A 23,929-nucleotide genomic window follows, 5' to 3' on the forward strand; every position below is an offset into this window, starting at 1 on the left:
CCATAATTGACGCACCCTAGTAAGTAATTTGCATGGCTCCATGGGGTTAATAAAGGCCTTCTGAAGAAAAATATTCAAATAAAAAACGTATAAAAGTTCAAAACACTTGCGTCATACGTCACATCATTTACATTTTTTTGTAGGTTGAATACAGAAGGTGGTGTGGCAGAAGCCATATATTTTACTTTATAACATGATAAATATGGATAGTTTACTTACACAATGTCTCGATTCACTTCAGATGGCCTTTATTAATCCCCTGGAGTGATGTGGAGTACATTATAATGGATAGCTGCAATTTTTGGGGGCTTCAAATTTTGGGCTGCCATTATAAAGGTTGGATTAACCAGGACATTTTTTTAAATAAATCTGATTGTATTCATCTGAAAGAAGAATGTCATGTACACCTAGGATGGCTTGAGGATTACTCAATAATGGGGTAATTTTCATTTTTAGGTGAACTATCCCTTTATGGCATTGCTCATACTTAGGGATAGGTCTGCCTTAACCCCCCAAAAAAGTTAGGCATGCTGTTTGTGTATATGGACATGAATTTACCTTAAATTGTATGACATTTTGCAGAGAGGTTTGCCATTACTTTTCAAAGCAATCAGACATCCTGGTGGATGCTAAAACACTAATTTAATTTTCATAGGTTTGCACTGAAGAAGGGACTGAAGGACGACATGATGAAGGGCATTATTCTGTCATGTTACAATGTTATATAATAAATATGACACAGAAAAAAACTAAAAGTAGCAGCTGAGGTATAGAGAAAGGCTGTGGTTTTATTTATTGGCGTAGCAGTGTTTTTCCCTTTTCATGTTACAGAACTGAGATTGCACAGGTTACAGGTAAAACATCTGTCTGACATATACACTGAAATATGAAAGACAACTATTTTGGTAAGAATCATCAGCACCTCATCAAACATTTATGAGATGGAGATCTCAGGAGAAATTAGCTTGACAGTACAAGCGGGTACAAATGTATTCTGACTGCAGTGTATTTATTTATTTACTTTAAGCACTTTTTCTGTGATACACGATCACACACTTTTGGTAGTTCATCCTAAACCAAATATAACCTACTTCTAGATAAGAAAGATAAGGAGAGTAATGAACACCATGAATCCTGTGCTGATTGTTCTTTGAGATGCTGAGACATGCTGAAGTTCTACTCTGAGCACATTCAGTGATGTGCTGAAAGGCCTCGTAAAATACGACTTTCAATCCTTCTTTCATATCTTAAGATTTCACTCTGCATTTATGACTTTCTATGCCAAAGTTTAATAGTCAAAGTGAAATCCTTTCTTAATTGTCTTTGCAAAAGGCCGCAACAGTGACTACCCACTGCTTCCGTGGCCTTGGTTCCGGAAATAATTTTCTCATTTATTTTCTCTAGAGGGATTTGAAAAAGTTCCTCAGTAAAGTTTTTAAAGCCTTGAACCAAACCAGCCAGCTCAAACAATCTTTCATTTAAAGCAACAACAAAAAAAAGTGTCTGACAATCTGACAAACAAGGCAAAGCTACAAAACTGTGAACCTAAATTATGATGGTGTAAAAAGTGTAATATAAACACTTTTTCGTAAATATAAAAAGTTAAACTCAAAATGGTCTGATGTATACAATTATTTCAGGTATTCATTTGATTACAGGACAATGCACAGTGCTTTATGGGAGAGGATGGGCACTGGTGAGTTCCCTCAAAATCGGTTTTCATGGTAACTTTAAGATTATAAAGATCATTTGTAAATGCAGCTGAAATCACACCGACTTGTGAAGAAGCATACATCACCACCTCAAAGCTCATGGTAAGTAGGTCTTAAAAGGTTTATACATTATCATTAAAAATCAATCTCTATGGAGAAAATGAAAATGATTTTTACTTCCGGAACCCAGCTGTTGCACTCTATTGATCTGGAATCCTTAAATCTTCATTAAAGAGATTCTGGATACCTGACAACATGGCACAAGACCCAGAAGTGCCAATATATCCCTCAATAAAAAGCATTGGTGGGCAGCTGTTAAAACGCTACCAGAAGAGTAATTGTGCTTATATTAATGATCATTAAGGACATTGGCGTGTTTGGTCCCTACACAGTGGATTTTTAAGAGAGGGGATCGGCAGTCTTGGTGGCAATATGTCATTTTCAGTTTCTTTTTAAAAGTTCTTAGCCTTTAAGAATTGCATATTTGAGCTGCACAGAAGAAAACGTCTATTAACAAAATTATATAATGGCTTAATACATGATATTTGGAAAGGATGTGTGTAATCCTTCTCTTTCAATGTATTCTCCATCATGAGGATACAGAATGATTAACATCTTTAAACATTTCTAAATCTAATGTGTGATTGCTAAACCATTTCTGGCCACAAGGTAGTTGATTTTGTTTCAGGAATTGCAGTCGACACAGCTGTCATGTCAAAAAAAGGTTACCGGCGAAGTAATGTACACTTATTGATCCCTAGAAGCCCCCATAAAGAGAAACCGTGACCCCTGAGTGGATGCTCTGTGAATGTGCAATAACATTTACTGTTGTTCAGCGAAATCCATGGGGATTGAGAATTTCACCAATTTCCCCATGCAGATTTCACTACAGGTACAGGTTGGGCCACCCAAATTCGCTATATCGACCAACAGAAAGCTACTTGGTTTGAAAGTGACTTGGTAAGAGTGGCAACAGACATTGGACGGATGGACGGAAGGACGGATGGATGGATGGATGGATGGATGGATGGATGGATGGATGGATGGATGGACAGACAGAAAATATAAATGAGGTACTGTATGATGTGCTGAGCTGCATAAACATTAAATACTGTAAAAGGCAAAAAGATGAAGTCAATAATTAGTCAAATAATTGTGGCCTTTGGACTCCCAGTGAAATCCTTTGGAACCTCCTTTGGATTTCACAGACTCCCCCAATTAAACAACTGGGCTTTGAGGGTAAACAAGTGACATAAAAAGATGCAGTCTTGTATTATAACAGCTCCATGGTCATTTGAAAGAAAACGGGGGGAAACGGCTGAATATTTAATGTGAATCCTAAAGAGATTTTCAGAGAGCATTTTCTCAAAATGACTTCACTGGCCTTAATTTGTTGGTCTGAAAGCTCTCCAATCCAATCTTATTCGACACGGTTAAAAACTTATGGCACGTCACACTCAATGTAAGGGATGTCGCTGTACCGGCTGTCCACCTCTGCCCATTGTTGTACTGCCCGGGCCACAATTTCTTCTGAGAGTCTCTGGGCATAGTCCATTAACACCGGATTGACTTGCACTGGGTCCTCCATGGAGCCGATCTCTGAGAAAACTAGAACAGCTTTCTCTCCTTGCTTTCCTATTTTGCCATCCACTTTCTCTGTTGAACTGGAATTCTGAGTAGGGTCGCGGTGCTTGGATTTCATGCATCCCATGATATAAATAATGTAGCATTGGTTTGAAAGCAGTGTGGGGAAGAGATGCAAAGATGGCGTGATACAAAGGTTATATTCCCTTGGTTGGCAGTTTAAAGGGTTTTGTATGGATAAGAAGCTATGATGTAGAGGTATTTCTGTACAAAGTATAGTTGAGACATTCCACATGTTCAGCCATGATGTATAGCATCCTCACACTTGCCCTGTGTGAAGAAGACGCATTTTCAGTGAGTTATTGCTTATCCTTGCCTGGTTAAATATATTTTTTCATGATGACTATTTTTCACAGTGTCTTGGCAGCCTTGTCCGTGACAATGTAATGACTTGATTTTCACAGGAATGAAAGCGGCAGTATAAATACAAATATAAAACTGCATGTGTCTAAATGGGGTATTTAAATAGCATGTAGTACATGGACTAAATAGATAGATTTTCTTTTTTTATATTAGTGATATAAATATAAAATATCTGACTCATTTCCATGAATCCACTGAATCTTTTTTCTTTCTTTTACTTGTTTTTTAAAGAACCATTTAAAAAATGGTGGTTCTTTACGCAAACACGTAGGTATATTAATGCATCTTTGGTGTTTCTACGGTTTCTAAAAAATAAAACCTAAAAATTCGGGGTAACATAGGTATGATGTCATTGATTTTTTTTTCTCTCTCTATTTTCTTTTTCTTCTCTGGATTTAAACATTCTTGGAAGCATTTGGGATAATCTAAGTAGGCCTACAAAATATTTTTTTAAATGTATAGCCTATATAACATTGGTCAAGTGGTTTTTGGATACTTTAATCCAAAAATCTTACATATTGTGCCTTTAAGTCATAATTATATTAATAATCTTATTTGTCCTAGGTAAGATTCAGCTCATAGATTAGTTTAAAATCTTAAATAGGCTAACTGTATTTTAAGATTTAGAAAAAATATTGTAGGCTATTTATGCGATGCGGATTAACATCGCGTATGAGTAGCGATAACGTTTTATAGTAGGCTAGGCATGTTTCATTTGTAACATCTAAATCTGCTTTTCTCCACATCAGCGACATCAGTTCATTTCCTTTACGCTAAAAAATGATCTTAAACCGGTTAACTTGAAAACCGGTCGCACAGATTCAGTTCCCGTTTCGAACGCATCGTTCAGACCGATCAACCTATAAATGATCCGACTCAAACGAACGATTCGTTCACGAACAGTTGGCCATTTAGGCTATCTTGTGCTGCCTGCCTCATGAAACGTTGCTCCTGAGGACAGCTAATGACTAACAGACTTCTCCTCAACGAAAGTGGTGATTCACTCCATTTGCTATTACACAGATGCCAACATCAATAATATCTCATTTAGCCTAAATATAAATCGCATTCTGTGAAAAATATTGTGGATTCTAATTCTAAAAGCTCTTCTGGCCGTCTGTCAATGTTGTATCTAATAATGTTATCATTACTCTCGGCAGTTATTCTTGAAATGATACTAGGCTCCTTTTCTATATGCATATCAGCCAAGGACAGCCGACAATCACTGCAAATCTGAAGTGATCAAAAGCTTAAAAACATCATGATGGATTATATCCTGGTTGCAATGCTAGGAAGACAAACAAAATGCAGTTTTGTCGTTTTGTCTAGTAAATTCCATTGGCGTACTATTTGTGTCAAGAAAGCTTCAAGGTCAAGTCAAATTGATATTTCATATTTTAAAAATCCGTTTGTGTAGCCTAATGTAATGTTAAAAGTGCACATTCCAGTGATATAATCAGTGCGGGTAGGCTACATACCCCTTCGGACTGCAGGCTGTGAGCGTCAATATGGATATAAAAATCGAAGAAATCGTTTAATCCAAACCGAAATGCGTTATTTAAGAGGATAAATCCACACTGTCCTTCCTCTTCACCAGTCTCGGTTACTCCACATGAGAATGAGAAAGCGTGTTGATGAACTTGCTTGTAGGGTAACTCGGGTCAGAATTCAGCATGTGCGTCCGGAGTCCACATATAATGATGAGGATGATAACGTTTCAGTTTCAGGACAGCGATGGAGCTCGATAGCGCATTAATCCGCGTTGTTTATGAATTCCTCCCTGTCCGTTCAGACATGGCCATCTATATGACTGAATTTGCAGCTGGAAAATTCTTTCTGTTTAACGTACACACTTAGTTCACTTCACGTACACACTTAGTGCTATTCTCGCCTAAACATTTGTTTGTAAACTGGGTGAAATAGGTTACTGCAACACGCGAAGACACAGGTTGCGCCTCGTTCTCTTTTTAAATACAATGCCGCCACCTGGTGAGTGTTTTCTCTAATGCTTTCCAAACTTGTTGATGCTAGGACCTACCTAGAGATGTAGACCCACCAGATATGACAAAATGTTTGTTATTCTGTGGTGCAGCATGTAGCTAGATAATATAGTACATGTAGGCTTTTATTCAGTTAATTCAGTTAATGGTTCATTATCAGACAGACTGTTAAAATATGAGGCCTTTATGCCCAAGAAATCATAACATAAAATCTAAATCAAGAAAGATTTCTGGTCAGCGCTTCCGTTTCAGTTCTTTCCATTTCTAGATTGAACCGAATTAGGATGCCACTTCGTAGACTCATTTCCTGACAGGGTGATCAGGTACAGTCGTATGACCCCAAATAGTTTATTTTGTGATAATATCCGGATGACCGGACATCCTACTTAACGAAATATTGATTTGAGTTAAAAATAATTTTATTATGCGAGAAAGAGAAACTGTCAGATGCATGAGAAACTGTCTAATGCATGGGGAATTGGTTTTCATGGAAAACAGACAGTTAATTCCTTTTATTTATTTATTTATTTTACAACAGTCAGCGATTATCGATTGGCCAATCAGGATAAAGTAGGCCTATTCCTAGCCCCGTGATTTAATATATTATCTTATGTCGATCCAACACATTATATGTTTTCTGGTGAATAATTTTGTAAAAATATTTGTTTATGTTTGTGTTTATTAAGTTTGCGTGTTTACCATACTAATGTATCATTATATTATTACTCGCACAGTGCAAAACTTCAGGACCTGGTTAATGCGTTTTACACAAGTCTTTCCACAAGATGGCGCTATGTATCTTATCCACGCCACGGATCTAAAAAACTAAATGAGCTGCAGCTCTAAAGGAGTGCAAGCAAACAAGATGAATTGTGATTATTCAAATACTTTTAAGAATACGTAGTGAAATTACAGAAGCTACTTGAACATTATACAAATGCCTCTTTTTTCAAATACCACAAGAAAAATTAGATGGGGAATTTGAATGTCACAAAGGCAGTGTTTGAGAACAATGTCATTTTAGCAATAATAGCTATTCACATATATAAATTAGCAGATGAACCGACATAAGGCTGCCAATTAGCTTTTACCTACAATATAAAACAAGCTGCTCGTTTGCAAATGTCAAGTAGTGTAGAACATCAAAGTGCCTTATATTGCAATGTACTGTTTATAATATTAAAACAAATATTTTGTTGCTTATGATTTTATATTCACCAATATCAATGTATTTGCGTTTGACGACACACAGTGAGCACCCTGGATTCACGCACTGAAATATTATAATAAACGTGCGTATTTTTCCATATACATGTTCATAATTAGCATTCATGTTTAACTGGTTCCTTCACGAGTCCTCTAAGATGTGTCATACCTCTTTAAGAACTGCGAAAGAAGTCCAGCTCTGTCCATTAGGTTTATTGTTGCCAGCTCAGCCAATCATGGAATCTTACGACACAATAGAGTGGCCAAAGTTGCAGTATAAAAAGCCTTGCCGAATTTAAGCATGACATCTACTTGTCCGGTGCGTGGTGAGGTTCATTTCCATTGCAAATCAGATCAAACATAGCAAACATCCTTTAGCACGTCTTGGAACATGCATTTTACGCAGGTTTTAATTTCTCTAAGTGTATTAATTGCATGTGGTCCAGTGGGTAATGGAGATATAACGGCGCACCAGCAGCCTTCCACAGCCACGGAGGAAAGCGAGCAGTGTTCCACATGTGAGTTCAGACAACACAGCAAGCTGATGAGACTGCATGCCATCAAGTCCCAAATTCTTAGCAAACTCCGACTCAAACAGGCGCCAAACATCAGCCGGGACGTGGTCAAGCAGCTGTTACCCAAAGCACCGCCTTTGCAACAACTTCTGGATCAGTACGATGTGCTTGGGGATGACAGTAAGGATGGAGCTATGGAAGAGGATGATGAACATGCCACCACAGAGACCATCATGACCATGGCCACAGAGCGTAAGGATCATCTATTTCAAAGATTCATTCATGTAAATGTGTCCTCTTAATATGGACAAAGAATCTAGGGAATAGCCCACTTGGAGAGACTCTTTACGCAGGCTTTACGCACAGAGCCAGTTGCACTCACAAGGCGTATATTATGCATAAAATGCTCAGTTAAGATGTATAATTGTCGTTTCCTGCCTTTTTAAGGCTTTCTTCCCATTTTTTCAGCTTTGCTAAAAGCAATTTTACGCACGCTGAACATGGAAGCGCAACAAAAGCGCACCAGCGTCGGTCAGAAGAAAATGTTTTCACCTTTATCACACGTGATATAAACTATAAACTGTAGTTTAAATTGGTTCACATCTTAGCCAATCGTTTGGGTTAAAAATGTGTACTATGTGCAATGCCTTTTATGTAATGTCTAAATATAGACAGTATCTGTAGCCGATCCATGCGTTTTTAAAGGTATAAGTATATTTCCTTCTGCAATGCCGTATGTATATAACATATATACAACATATATTCATACGAAGTTTAACATATAAATGTCTCCTTTATGTCTGTAATATATCTTACTGTGGGCGTAGTCGACGTTATTTTATTTAAGTTAAATGTGACATTTTTTCTCATGTTTTCCCAATTATATCAGTGCGTCATTTTATGGACCGCTTTAATAATTAAACTGTCACTAAACCAGTAGCTAGATCCCGTATAATCAGTCTGATTTATTTTCTCTTCCTTTTTTTCAGCTGACCCCATCGTTCAAGTAGATCGAAAACCGAAGTGTTGTTTTTTCTCCTTCAGTCCGAAAATCCAAGCGAGCCGGATCGTAAGAGCGCAGCTTTGGGTTCATCTGAGACCAGCAGAAGAAGCGACCACCGTCTTCTTACAGATATCACGGCTGATGCCCGTTACGGACGGAGGAAGACACATACGAATACGATCCCTAAAGATCGACGTGAACGCAGGAGTCACGTCTTGGCAGAGTATAGATGTAAAGCAGGTGCTCACGGTGTGGTTAAGGCAACCGGAGACCAACTGGGGCATCGAGATAAACGCGTATGACGCGAAGGGAAACGACTTGGCCGTCACCTCAGCTGAGGCTGGAGAGGATGGACTGGTGAGTTGAGCTGTTACCAAATGTGCGGTTTTACACATAATATAACCGCTTTAAAACAGAGCTCCGCCAAAAGTAATGGCTGTAAATAACAATATCAAAAATTATTTATGGTTTAGTTATACAATATTTTGTTTTAAATCAACACAGTTGGTGTAAGTAGTTCGAATGTTTAAGAGCGCGCAACATCTCTACAAAATGTACAGTGCGAAACATTCAGTGGTCAGTGTAGTCCTGAATGTTTTTATGAATAAAAATCAATAGGCGCGATTCCTGCACGAATGATTCTTTCAAACCGGTTCTTTTTGGTGAATCAAAAACGAACAACGCGACCACTGTAAGTCGGGTTTAGAATTAAAGAATCTTTTGACCTAGTTCTTGTAATGAATCAACATCTATGTACAGTCACGGACGAATGACTCTTATTGGCCGGTTCTTTTTCACGAGAAACGCTTATGAATCGATCGAAATGGGTACAGAATTAAACTGACTCAATGAATAGCAAGTTACTTTTACCATGTCTAATTCAAAACAAACTAAAACAATTATGTTAAGGCTCATACAAATAATGTTTTAGTATTTAAATAGAATACAAAGTGTGTGAAAATTGTACTTCCGGTACTGATGTATATCGAAAATGATCTCATGGTTTGCTTGGGGCAGTAAATGAACTGAATTTATTTATTCTTTACTAGAAGAATCCTTAATGGCTCCATTACGGAACGGGAATTGTTAAGTGGTATCGGAACCATAATAATTCAATCCATTCCCTTTTTCTAATCATATCTGAATCTGTTAGCTGTAGCATTCATTAATGGTTGGACAGTGCGATTTCAAGGTCAGACTGAGTTGTCTTGTCGATAGGCCATAGATATGAAAGGCTCTTTGGTTCTTTTTCTTACAGCTCCCCTTTATGGAGGTGAAAATCTCAGAGGGCCCAAAGCGAATCCGGAGGGACTCTGGACTGGACTGCGACGAGAATTCCTCAGAGTCTCGATGCTGCAGATACCCTCTCACTGTGGACTTCGAGGACTTCGGCTGGGACTGGATTATTGCTCCAAAACGCTATAAGGCGAATTACTGTTCGGGAGAATGCGACTACATGCACCTGCAGAAGTACCCCCACACCCATCTGGTGAACAAGGCCAATCCGCGAGGCACCGCCGGGCCCTGCTGCACCCCCACCAAGATGTCTCCCATCAACATGCTTTACTTCAACGGCAAAGAGCAGATCATCTACGGCAAGATCCCCTCAATGGTAGTAGACCGCTGTGGCTGCTCGTGAACCAGTGCCCAGACAGGACTTGATCCATCTCAAAGACCCGGACATCTGATCACACCACCCGCCATCCAGTATCAGTGCTTTCCGCAAGACACTGTGCAATAGAAGGACGCTCACTCACTCTCTGGGCACCGCTTCATTTGACTATGTTTTTTGTCATTTCCCTCTAAATCAGTATCTCTACCACAGGAGTCCAATGTCACATGGATATACTAAAGCAATGTCTACTGGCTTGACTTGGGAATGGACACTATTGAAATGGACGACATTCTCTGCTTTATTTCATATTTTCACCTTGTCAGAATACTCTCATTAGGATACGCAGACAACATACAAAAAATTGTATTACACAACCACTCCAAAATACACTCATTTAGATCTTTACTGTAACAGCTGTAAACAGTGAGCTTGTTTAAGAAGAGTATCCAAGAGAAACAGAGAGTGACTCTTGAACATTGAACAGAGCTTGAATACAGTTATCTGATGCAAACTTCCACATACACTGCAATAAACACACAGTTAATCATAGCTTTTGTCCACTACTCATCTGTCCAACAGCCTTACACACTTGAAGCATTATTGAGATCGGCATTAGGGGAGAGAAGGACTTGAAGCAGAGGCATTGTGAATGCGCTCTACACATTGAAATGTGTTCGAGACAGAGATATCGGAACTGTAAGAATGAATGTTAATATCACGCTAACACTCTGTCTTCAAACCACACAGTTTGCACTATGGCAGACCAATAGAAAGAATTGGTTGCTAAAAATGTTGTAAAAACTGATTTTGATATGTTTGCTAATTGTATTGTATACTTGCCATTGTTTCCATTAACAGTTGCCTTTTTTAACCACGGTTAGTACATGTATAAGAACACAAAATAGCAAAAAAGTGTACAATATAAATCTATGTATCTGTTCAAACAAATAAAGGTGCTTGCTTTATATGTTTAACTCTATTATTTCAAACTGCTTCACATGAAAGGTTATTGAGTTTTTATTGTATGATATCTGAAAACATCTCATTCTGTACATGAATGATTTAATCCAAGTAATGAAAATCAGTTATACGGTATGCTACCCGCTTAGAGCATCTAAAGAGGAAAATTGTTTCACGTTGTGTCTTTTTATGCACAATGTGTTTGTCCTAAGCAAAGGTGGATGAAGGGTGTTGTCCGAACTGTGTTAAGAGGTTCCTTTTAGGTTGGATTTACTATCATTTGACCTTTTCATTTGTTATTCCTGTAATGGCAGCGAGCTGCAGCGTTACATAAATCCAAATTAACAAATCTCCCCTCGGAATAGTTCAACGCGAGCATGCAGCAGAGTTTTCTAAAAGGACTTGTGCAGAAATGTTTTGACAGCATGGCTAATTAGTCCAAGGCTTATTGGAGCCCTCATTTCCGTCCAGAAGAGGGCGAACTCAGCACTGCCGAGATCTGCTTCCTTTCCTGCTGTGAGTTGGACAGATGCCATGGAAACCAGGTGGGAACTGCTCTGAAATGAACAGTGGGTTGTGGGAGATTAAAAGTCCCTGAGCAATAACATTTCTTTCCACATTTGGGTTGAAATAACGCGCCATGGATTCTGGATCATTTGCCACATACAATTAAACAGGGGATCTGAAAAGCCTGAACACCTCACGTGAACGTTCTTGAAACTGTCGATAAGCGCTTTAACATCTGAACGCGCATCGATAATCAGGTGCATCCCTTCGTAATTCATCCTGTTCTACATGCAGGAGCGCTCGTGCTATGAATCACTCTCGGTGATTGATTTGTTTTCTTGTACGTCTGACTTGCAGCGCCGTCCTTTGTGCCAGGTAATGGCAAGTGTATGATAAACAGGAACAGTAATGGTTTCCCCGAGTTGTTATGTCTGTCACATGGGAAAAGTTTTCCTGGTCTCTGTGGCTTGACGGCTGCCAGCACATTCCCAGGTTGACAGGAGAGGAAATGACTGTGAGAAAATGGGAAGGCAGCGTGGCTCCTCGGGGGACAGGAGACTCCGGGGGGAAGCACATAGCTCATCTCAGTCACCAGGATTCCCCATATCCGCACGAGCTGCAGGGGAGCCGGGTAGCGCTGCATGCGCTCGGACAGGAGGGAAGCACCGTGTACAAGGAGGAAGAGGGACAGCTGCCAGGTGTGGTCAAACATCTGCATCTTCACACTAACGTGCACGGTCTCTGGAGCAGCTGGGGAAACGCTTGGTTTGAGTGATGAGCTGAAAGTACATGCTGCCATGAGGCATCAGGTCGAATATTGATGGTGAGGTTGAAGACAGGTGACCGATGATGATGCATGTTATGCTATTGACATCTCACCTGGTCCGTGTCTGTGGTAAACAGGCACTTTTCTATTACCTGTCTGCCAAGAAGCAATCAAACAATGACAATTCTTCATGTCAAGTTGACAGACGTCCTCCAGATTTTAAACAAGAGACAAAATATTGTGAATTTGAAACTTAATAAAGATTCTACAGTGTGTTTGTTTATAAATATTGAAATTAAAATGGTTCCAAGGATTTTTATTCTGGTCCAGTAGATTTATACATGCACTGCTGTGGTTTAATGGCTCACCATAAATTAATAAACATTCACCATTAATCAAAGGTTTGGGGTAAATAAGAATACTTTATTATTACTCAAGGATGCATTCCAGTCATCGAAAGTGACAGTAGAGATTTATAATGTTACAAAATGTTATTATTTCAAATAAATGCTGTCCTTTTAAGCTTTCTATCCACCAAGTATCATCAAGTATCACAGCTTCCATAGAAATATTAAAGGGATAATTCACCCAAAAATGAAAATCACCCCATGATTGACTCCATCCTAGGCGTATATATGACATTCTTCTTTCAGATCACAGACAACGTGCCTTTTACTGTCTTCCATTAATGTAAGTGAAGCCACCAGTGTTCAAATATGGTGCTGACATCTTGTGTCTTGAGTCTGCGCAGTAGTGAGCGCAAAGCGGAGCCGTGATGTCAAGGTTCTGCCCACACTCCCGCCTAATCAACAACCTTTTTTGAAGCAAACATTAATGTAGAGATTAAAGTTAAAGCTCCAATGTCCTTCTGAAGTTCCAGAAAACTTTTCTCAGCTGTCAATCATGACATCACATCCCCATTTTTATTAGCCTGACAAGCCAGACCCACATCAAGATGTTTGGTCTGGAAACTCACCATTGACAGGGCTCAATCTGAGGGGCGGATAAACGGTTGTCTTTCAAACTCCCTCTGCACGCGATGGGATAGCGCTACCACCAACCAGAGCAACGAAGGTGAAACAGAGCTTGTTGATAGATTAAACATTCGCCGTATCCGGTCAGCAAAACTCCGAACACATCTTCCCTTTTTAAGAATGACTTCAGTGCCGTTCTGTTCTTTTCTCAGAGAAAAGCTTAACTCCAAGTCTTCCAGAGTCGTGGTCAAAGCTGATTCGAAAGACCGCAGTTCGCCAGTTTCTGTGTTTACTAGAAGCACGCAAATGCAACTCGGCCGTCATCATTATGGCCCCGCCCACCGACTCTATACACTATGTGATTGGCCCGGCAAGAGTTAGGGGAATACAGCTCAGAAGTGTATTGAGAGTTGCTAGACGACACTCGCGGGCAAATTAAATTTGCTGCCGCTAGGGTGAGTCTAGATTTCTAGGCTACATTTTTATAGCATCAAATAACTAACTAAAAGTAAACTTATTTAAAGAATGAACACTTGAACTAACATCAGCGTTATAAAAACTGCCTAAAATGACAGAAACCATATTTGGAAAAAAATGTATTTAAAGTGTAATTTGATTTAATGACCAAATGTAATGGCCCATTACATTTCATGGAGAGGGTGGGGTTTATGATCTATACTGCATCCAGTCACCTGAGGGTGATCAAGACGTGTTGGCTTCACTTTTCAGGACTCATGTACACTTGAGACAAATACAATCAGAGTTTAGTTACTAAAAAATGTCCTGGCTAATCCAAGCTTTATAATGGCAGTAAATGGCATTCTATATTCAACTTACGAAAAAAAACTAACTGACATTGGACACAGAGTAAGCAGATGAACTGCGAGAATACAGAAGGTGATATGGTGGAAGCTAGCTATTTTATGGATATGGATATTTTCTTACAGAAATGCATCGATTTGCTTCAGACCGACTTTATTAACACCCCAGACCCATTTTTTATTTTTATTTTAATAATGGATGGATGCACTTTTTGGGCTTAAAAGTTTTGGGCTCCGATTCACTGCCTTTATAAAGCTTTGATTAACCAGGGCATTTTTAATATAACTCTGATTTTATTAGCCTGAAAGAAGAAAGTCATATACACCTAGGATGGCTTGAGGGTGAGTAAATCATGGGTGATTTTCAATTTTGGGTGAACTATCCCTTTAAGCGGCAAATTTGTTTTTAGCCTTGATAATAAGAGCAGCAAAGCATATTTAAATGATTTCTGAAGGATCACGTGACACTTAAAACTTGAGTAATGGCCGCTGAAATAAATTACATTATAAAATACAAAACGGTTATTTTAAATTGCAATAATTTTTACAATAATTACTGTTTTTACTGTATTTTTGATCAAATAAATTAGCCTTGGTGAGCATAAGAGACTCTAAAACTTTTGAATCTGTAATTTGGCTAAAAAAAACATGGGACAGCGTGTTTTGTTTATAATTTAAAAAGATCTAACTGATACTTCTAAACCAACTTTACCATGGTGATGTATTTCAATCAGCTGAATTTACATCAACAATCAAATATTCAGGTTTGTAACGTACATAAAACATAACTCATATGCTCGTTAAATGAGACTTAATGACAATGCATATCCATCAACTGGCCTAATAGCCAATACTCTCTCACATCAGCCATACATACAACTACAACAATGTTGAGCTCTGCACTGATCTCTTCTAACTCAGTCAACAATCAGGTTTTCTTAATGATTACAATTTAAAAAGAACTTTTAATTTAATGATTAATCCACCATTGTGCAATGTAATAATCGCCTCAGTTTCCAAGGGATGTAAGATTCAGTTGCAGTGAACTTCTGCTCTCATCTGAAGAAAGCAATGAAAAGCAATAAAAGACACGAGCCTCGGGCAGATGGGCGCAGATGTGCAGCCACTGACGGCTGGTTGTCAGCGCCCCTGATGGATTTATCCAGCGCATCCACACTGGGCCTTTCCTTCAACACCACTTGTTTTTTCACTTAGCTGAGAAATCGACATCCGTCTCTCCCGACACTATATTGACCCTTGTGGAATCAACATTTGATTAATTACATCGTAAAGCTTCCGGACGTCGAAGATGGGAATGTGTCCTGTTTTAGCAATGTGTAACTCAAGATCACATTTGGGCTGGAATGAGACATTCAGCAAGAATTGTCCATAAGACTAAGTTCATTTACAAGGCACCCTAATGACTGAAGTGGAAAAGGTCTGTGGCAGTAAACCATATGCCCCCAGAAGACCAATGACTGACAGTGATGGAGGATAGATGCTCCTCTGAGGACACTGCGAGATGTCTGGATCATTTGGAAAAATGGAAACATGTCCCCTCTTGTGTCATCACAGTGCCTGTCAGACAGCTGGATATGCAGGAATCTGAGGTGTCTCGTCATATGGAGAAGCAGTTCTGCTTTGTTTTGCAATCAAGGCAATAATGTTTCTATCAAATATTGCCCATTGAAATCTATCTGGCTATCTATCTATCCATCTATCTATCTGTCCATCTATCCATCTATCGTTGCATGGTTCATCCGAACAACCTTTTAGAACACCTTAGAAACCGGCCAGCAGACCCCTAGCAACCACTTAGTAAGCAATGAGGCTTACCTTGTTCCCTGAGATTCTCAGATCCTTTTTGACAGTCAAATCTATAAAGACACATAACAGACTGTTAATTTGGATACACAAAATTTGAAAAACACCAATTACATACAGTTCAGATAGGGAATAAGAAAATGTAACCCCCATTCCAGCACATAAATCTAACATTTATAAAGTCTCTAAGGACAACATAAAAAACCCGCAGTCGGTCATTAAACAGTGGATGCTGCCAAGTACCACAAGCCTCATAGCAAGAGCATTAAAGGGTACATAATACACAGAGTTTCTGCCAATCTCATGTTAATCTTAAGTATAGAGTAGTACTGAATCCTTCATATCTCCAAAGAGTGTTTAGTTTTATTATATTTATAAAAGACAAATACACTGTCCGATTGTAGACTGTAACTATTAATTCCAAAAACAGCCAAACTCATGGAAGTGTGCAGTGGGCAGAGCTAAAGAATCACAAGGACACACACAAAATACATCATGGCATTATCCCTGGACAAATTTCGATTCACTATATGTTTGTGTTGTTTACATTACATGCACTTATGTGCTGATTGCCAACAAAGCACAGACATTTGATGCAGTTTCACTCACCGCCTGCGGTTTTGAGTCAACTCATGACCAGGAACAAATAAACAAACTTGCACTTGCAACTCCATTGCTGCTCTGTAACAAACTGCATCCACTGTTTCCTTAATGCTTTGTTATTTGGAAAGCTGAACAAAGTTATCTTTCCCTCACGACCAAAAACACACTTTAGTGACATTGTTGACATTATTTTGTGGTCTAAAAACAAAAGGACAGTGCTGTCGGCGGCTTCCGTAACCCGAACTAAGCTCGTTAATGGATGCGCTCTCTCTCTGGTTAATGTGCGGACGCACTCATCCAGGAGAAGTGCCCATATAAGGAATTCCACCCTATGACATCATACAGGACCCCACCCGAAAAAAAACTTTCCGAAACTTTGAATCCTGAAGGAACAGAAATACTGGACATGCTTAGCATAAGAATCCAACTCTATAACATTGTAAACAAGTCAGAATGCATGAAATAGCATTAGACCCTCTTCCCCTCCCTTAACCCCTTAAGTGTCACCCCCTTTTTTGAAAATATACATGAAAATTCACTATCCAAACTTAAATGGTTGGAATTCAAGAATGGTTTGGAATATAGACATAATATATGGAATATAGTTTGGTCTCATTTTAAAGAAGACAGTCAGCAGAGTATTGCTCAAGTGAAATCACTTCAAAAAATTTAAGTATAAAAAAGTTATGGAAGTTTAAAATGTACTGTAAATCAAATATACTGTACTAGATATTTAATATTTAATATAAATATATATATGTTACAAAATAATGTGTACTCTAAAATTACTATCAAATCAAAGCCATATGTCTAATTCATTTGTGTTCCAAATTTGAAGTTGATATCACAAAAATTGAAGTTCCCATGAGGTTTTGTTTAGGCGTTGTACCACAAATAGCCACCGGGTGTCATTGAAATTCCATTGATATTTTTTAATGCAATTTCCTGTGTCAAGTGTATATATTTTTGTGTAAATATCACAAAACAGTTTGCAGATATAGAACCGTGAGACTCAGACCTTTCCGACGATATGCGTTTTGTCAAGATTAGAAAAGGTTTTTATTATAAAGTTAAATAAATATGAAACATGACGACACCACTTGGGAAGGAGCCCGCTGGAATAATTTAGAGCACCGTTTCCATGGTAACGCAAGGTCCGATTTTAAAACGGTTTGCACAGGATGAAGCGGTAGTGCCGAGATCGTTTCGCCATCGAGTCTATTTTTGCCGTGCTGCTCACGCTGAATTAAAGCCACAGTGCATAGTTTTTGATAAAATTTACATGGTTAACATGAAAAATAACATTTTAATTATCACCACAGGACATCCTGCGCTGTGAAAAAAATAAATGAAATGCATGAAAACACATCACTGCCAAAGGTTGTCTAAATTTTGTTTAAATGATTAAACCCAGAGGCATGTCTTAACTTTAAGGTTACTTTTATCATGTAAACTACGGTATCTATAACACAGCATGTTATGTGCATGCGTTTTTGGGACAGAGGGGAAAACGGTCGCATTTGCAGCATATGCTTCCCTTCATAAATCAAAGCACGAGAATGACAGTATCGGAGGAGAACACTGGAGAATGTGACAGAATGGACAATATTTCTCTGTATTTGCACTACACGAGCCGCGCGAGACGAACGCTGCCAGTGTGAATGCACAACAGGAGCGCGCGGCTGCAGCTCTCCATACGCACTGCTCCTGCCCTGCCAATGCACTGCTTGCGCATGCATGTTTAGAAGAGTAGATTCACTTACTGTGATTATCATATGGTGACACACATAAGTTAAAACCAGCAAAGTTAACCAGCAGCCATATCACCCTGTAGCCCAAGACTGGTTTCCCACTGAAGCTAAGCAGGGCTGAGCCTGGTCAGTACCTGGATGGGAGACCAACTGGGAAAACCAGGTAGCTGCTGGTAGAGGTGTTAGTGAGGCCAGCAGGGGGCGCTCACCCTGTGGTCTGTGTGGGTCCTAACACCCCAGTATAGTGATGGGGACACTATAGTCTCAAAAAGAGCACCGTCTTTCGGATGAGACGTTAAACCGAGGTCCTGACTCTCTGTGGTGATTAAAAATCCCAGGATGTCTTTCGGAAAAAAGAGTAGGGGTATAACCCCGGCATCCTGGCCAAATTTGCCCATTGGCCCCTGTCCATCATGGCCTCCTAATAATCCCCATATCCTGATTGGCTTCATTACTCGGTCTCCTCTCCACCAATCAGCTGGTGTGTGGTGAGCGTTCTGGCGCAATATGGCTGCCGTCGCATCATCCAGGTGGATGCTGCACATTGGTGGTGGTGGAGGAGATTCCCCCCTTCTATGTAAAGCGCTTTGAGTGCCTTGAAAAGCGCTATATAATTTGAACGCATTATTAAAACCGCACTTGGCTACTTTTGCTCTCGGGGTCCCCCTACAGTTTGGAAAAAATAATGTCCTCAACAAGTGTCGTAAGATCTGTCATCCTACAACAGGGGATGCCATCGTGCGTGCATTTGTTGACATGACAACCCTGATAGCCCTGAACTAGTGATGCGTGGGTCGTCTCATAACCCGCGGACCCCGTATGTCTATTTAATGGACGCGGGTGCGCGGCGGGTTGTAAAAATATATACAGTGGTGCGGTGCGGGCCAAATAACTTCATAAAAGTGGCGCCGCGGGTCGGTGCAGCACTAACAGTTCCCCTGAACACTGCAAGAGGAGTTCAGAGTTCTTCTGGCGGCGCGTGTGAAATGTCTTCATCCCAGGTAACGTTACAGTCAGTGGCATGTTTCAGCATGTCATATGAATATAATTTCATGGGTTTTATTTTTTTCAAACGCCAAATAATCACGATGCTCACGTTTACAAGCCAGCGTCATTGTAGTAGTCTATTGGTTACCGTTTTACAGAATCTATATGATACTTCAGTTCAATGTTTGAGTGGTAGGTAATCACCAGAACAAGCAGGACAGCATCGGTCGGGCACGCCTCCTCCTCCTTCAGCTCACGCCAACGAGCAAACGCTGGTCACATGTTGATCCTCGTCCTGCCTTTAATCCCATCACTTTTTCGTTTCCTCTTATTGCTTTCCTCCAACAAAACCTTTTCTTTCTTATTTGGCTCTGCTGCTTCGGACATGACTATATTATCCAACGAACAAAGTTGGGCTCGCACGTCCGAATTTAAGGAAGTGTGGGTGTTGGTGGAAGTGACGTATATGCAGTAAAGCAGTCGAATTTTGTAGTTCTTTTTGTTCTCGGGTTACTACCCGAAACCCGAAGTTTAAAAGTACGATTAAAAACAATACAGACCCCATCAAGCTATGGCAGACGTGTCATTCAACGTATTGTAAGTCGATTTATCATCACAAGAGTCTTGAAAATATATTATGAAGGTTGAAAAGTTACCTAGTGCTGCTTTAAGGATACAGTAAAATGATAAAATAAAAAATAAATTAAAAAATTGTAAAATGGTAACAGTAAAATGATTAAACAAATGGTGCTGCATGTGTAAATATGTACTTTATCTAGGAGCTAAAATTTGACAGAAAATGTGGACTCTTCAATGTGCAGTTGATTTCAGCTCTCAAGCAGAATGATAATCTACCCGGGCCACATGGACATCTGTCTTCTGAGCCACAATGTTTCTTAACCTTCGACCCCTGTTGCAGAGGCACTGGAATGGCATTTGGCACGCTCCCTGACCACGACGTGCAGTCCATCACATGCCAGACCCTCCTACAAGTACTCTCCGTCTTACCAGTGCCAGCTGCTCAGTCTTCAATTAATGGGTGCCATTTGACAGTAATTGTATATACTATTAATGTACAGCATGTTTTGGAGATTTGCACTTTGTTTGAGTGCAAATTGTTTGGTTGAATGAATAAAAATGGCATCTGATTTAACAGTTTAAAGCAGTAGAAAAAAGTTCTACAGTAGCTGTCAAATTAACACATTAATAAAGTGTGATTAATTTTATATTTAAAAAAAATATGTTTCTTGAAGCATCCGACTCTGAAAGACAGATTTTTTTAAAGGGGTCCTTGATTATGATTTCACTTTTTAATTTTAGTTAGTGTGTAGTGTTGCCGTTTGATAAACAATATCTGCAAAGTTACGATGCTCAAAGTTAAAAGTAAAGTGAGATATTTTCTTTTACAGAATGACTACAACAAACGGCTTGTAGGGACTACAACAAGCATATAACTGTAATTAAACTAAACTATACCTATTGTATCTCCAAGCAGCATATATTCTCTGGCTCTGAAGGCATCTTACTACAGTTCCCATTAGGGATTCTCATTTCGGTTAATTTCCCCGACCGACAACCGATGCTCATTAACCGATTATTAACCGTTAATGGATAAGATTATAATATACAATTGACATTACATAAAAATACAATTGACGAGTGTCTGTGACCCTTTAAAAAAAAAAAAAAAAACGTTTTTCACGTGTTTATTTTATTTTGCAAACAGCAAAACATACAAAACAGCTCAACAACAGAATCTATATTCACACTAGAGCCCTGCATTTATGCCCGAGCCCGACGGGACCAGACTTTTTTACGCCCCTAGGGCCAGGCTTCGGGTCAATTTTCACGTCATACCTAAATACAGGCCGGACTTCTGACCTTTTTTAGGCTTCTCCTTCATTTTATATTTATTTTATTAATTAAAAGAAACAATGAGATGTGCTGCGCTGGTGGAAACAACACAAGACCATAATAGCTTACATGGCTGTCAAGACATGGCTCCCACAGGGTTAAAGAGTCCGCACCAACAGCAGCATGCATTTCTTCAGCGCAGCTGCTAGAATTATGACATTTTTACAACGGGTTCCTTGATTTGTTTTCTCTGACCAGGTATCTATCTGATTGCGAAATGACCAGGAGTAGGCCTAAATGCCTTCCGAGATTCTTTCGAGAAGCAAGCTATTTAATTCCGATTACCCAAACAAACCAATTCAGAAGGTGGTCTGAAAGCATTTCAGACAAAAATGTATCTGGTTGTTTAAACCATGTGTAAATTTCACTCCTGGCAAACGGTTAAAAAATAAACGTGTGAGAGCGTGTTATGTTGTAGTCAGATAGATATGATGGTGCTGCAACACGCATCGCCGCAAATGAGTAAAGCAAGCCAACGCAAATGGCCGTAAATTAAACTTAAAATAAGTCTGAGATGCTCAAAAAATAAAAACCGTTTAAACCGTTTAACAGAATATGCTAATTAATGACTTGAAGATAGTTAACTCCACATTAGCTACATAAATCCAACTAACCATTCAGAAATATCCTGTTGCATGTTGTCACTTCTAAGTGAGTTTCTTCATCATTGTCAGACTCCAGTTAGAACATAAAAGGCTGGTAAAAACCTAAAAGAGGGCCAGCAGGAGCTCATTTCCATTTAAAGGGACACAAACAATTTTGTTTTTGTTTTTGCTCACCCTGTAAAAGTGTTTTTACCATGCTATAAAAATGATCTGTGGCTTATTTTGAGCTAAAACTTCGCATGCACACTCTGGGGACACCAGAGACTTATTTTACATCTTGTAAAAAGGGACATAATATATGACTGCCAGAATTCGCCCCCTAGTGGCAGATGGAATGAACTTTCATTATGACCTTGCATGGCAACATGGGTTACCTGACGCGGTCTCAGAAATCCTCCCTGTTAAGGCACATCTCGTGCACTGAATACTCACGCTAGTGCTTTGCCAACATTGCCTTTTCTATTTTAGCGTCTTCAATAAAGAAATGCAAAAGCAAGAGCCTTTATCCTCTAAACTCTTTACACAAATAATAAACAGCTACACATTTGTGGGACAAAAACAACTGCCAATAATTTGAGCGAAAATACGGCACCAGACAACATTGAAAATATAAATATTAAATTAATAAATGATTACTTATCATTAACCATTTTAAAAAGTTGAAAAAGTGAAAGTTTGTTAAAAAACTATTTCTGATAAAGTTAAACAAAATTATTAATAATTCTCACACCAATCTGAATAAAATTAATAGACTTATACATTTAAATAAGATTAATTGCAGATAATTCACTTTATTGCAATAAAATGTTAATTCAATATTTTAATAATTAACAGCAATATAATTTATAGATGTCTATTTTTTCCACAAAATATGTCTGTAATCATTAACTGGTTTATAGCTAATGCTCACTTTAATTTTTCTAGCTAATTTGAGTTACAGTTCCCAACTTGTTTTGCTTTATATTTGCTTTATTTTTATTTCCACTCTCAACATTTTGTTGGCTTGCATTTCCATCTTAAGTCAATGGCTTAATGATAAAGCTGGGCTGGTGCAGATTTCACTGCTTCCAAGAGCCTTAAAAATCTAATACTTTTCCTCAATTGCTTTGGCACATTTTTCAAAACGGTCTTAACATTCTCTAAACTGTCACAACTAATTTCTGGAACATCAGAACTGTATTGCATGCCTGCCAAACGTATTAACTCACCCAAAATATGTAATTCATGCTTCAAAACCAAGTTATTGTGTCACTAAATTGGCCAATGCCAACAAAGGTCAATACTGTAGCCTACTGTTGTACACTAAAAGACAATTAACATTTTTATTTATACAATACACTAAGTTGCTTGTTAATTTTTACACACTGTTATGTAGGCCTATTCCCCTAACACCACCACACATTCTTGCATATCTTTCTATTGCTTTTCCATATCTGCTGTTGATTGGTAAGGTTTGTTTTTCCCATTTAATTACAATGCAGGCCCTTTGCCAACTAAGTGGACATTACATTCTTTGTCAGATATTTAAAGGTTTTGATAAGTGAATGGATCAGTTTGCATGGCTCACACAAATAATGAAAGAATTTGTTTAGACGATGTGAGGTTTCACTGAGAATCAGCGCATCCGTTTTGATCGACGTGCTATGTGCATTTAGTTATTGTGCAAATTGCCTTACACAGACCCAAAACACATCGAATTTGCCTAAATCAACGTTTACACAGCTGCGGTATATTGTACATTGTTGTATGTCCTGTATTTGAGCCCTTAATACGGTTACGTTCACACACCGTACCGAACTCAAAACCGCATTCACGCACTGGCTGTGTAAACGGAATCCGACTGGACAGCTTGTTGACTTTCACGTCATACAGTCCAAGATAGTCGGTCTACTGAAGGGTTTCGTGTGTGTTTTGGTAACTTACAGGGATGGAGATAAGAGATGTGTGTGTCATCTGAATTCCTAGATCCACTCGCTGTTTTCCACCGGAGCGGTCCCGTCAGTTTTCATGTACGACTGAAATGCAGTATCACGCGTGAGAGGCTGCACAGGACGTGCGAAGCGCGAGTGCAAAGGTTAAAGGGTCCGGCTAGCTTAATGGATGAAGATTTGATGTATAAACTCGCGATTTATGAAAGAAAGAAAAAAACACATATAAAG

General features: G+C 39.0%; 2 protein-coding genes and 1 pseudogene across 4 annotated transcripts; 2 read left to right on the forward strand and 1 right to left on the reverse strand.

Annotated features, from left to right (window-relative positions):
* Positions 1 to 756: 756 nt before the first annotated feature.
* LOC137075587 (small membrane A-kinase anchor protein) lies at positions 757 to 23,826 on the reverse strand. 3 transcript variants are annotated; one of them, XM_067444330.1, is made up of 2 exons: positions 23,694 to 23,826; positions 757 to 3,626 (listed from the first exon to the last, which is right to left on the reverse strand). In XM_067444330.1, the coding sequence occupies exon 2, from the start codon at positions 3,589 to 3,591 to the stop codon at positions 3,154 to 3,156; it is 438 nt and encodes a 145-aa protein (XP_067300431.1). In that variant the 5' UTR covers positions 3,592 to 3,626; positions 23,694 to 23,826; the 3' UTR covers positions 757 to 3,153. The 3 variants fall into 3 exon arrangements, with proteins under 3 accessions (XP_067300431.1, XP_067300430.1, XP_067300429.1); XM_067444329.1 differs by lacking the exon at positions 23,694 to 23,826 and adding an exon at positions 7,095 to 7,222; XM_067444328.1 differs by lacking the exon at positions 23,694 to 23,826 and adding an exon at positions 5,198 to 5,971.
* On the forward strand, positions 7,189 to 11,025 carry mstnb (myostatin b). The gene is made up of 3 exons (XM_067444327.1): positions 7,189 to 7,692; positions 8,430 to 8,800; positions 9,702 to 11,025. Exons 1-3 carry the CDS (start codon positions 7,317 to 7,319, stop codon positions 10,080 to 10,082), a joined length of 1,128 nt encoding a protein of 375 aa, XP_067300428.1. The 5' UTR covers positions 7,189 to 7,316; the 3' UTR covers positions 10,083 to 11,025.
* Positions 18,324 to 18,440, forward strand: LOC137076232 (5S ribosomal RNA; annotated as a pseudogene).
* Positions 23,827 to 23,929: the final 103 nt, after the last annotated feature.

The sequence above is a fragment of the Pseudorasbora parva genome, chromosome 5 (genome assembly GCF_024679245.1).
Source record: "Pseudorasbora parva isolate DD20220531a chromosome 5, ASM2467924v1, whole genome shotgun sequence".
In the NCBI taxonomy this organism is placed as follows: Eukaryota; Metazoa; Chordata; class Actinopteri; order Cypriniformes; family Gobionidae; genus Pseudorasbora; species Pseudorasbora parva.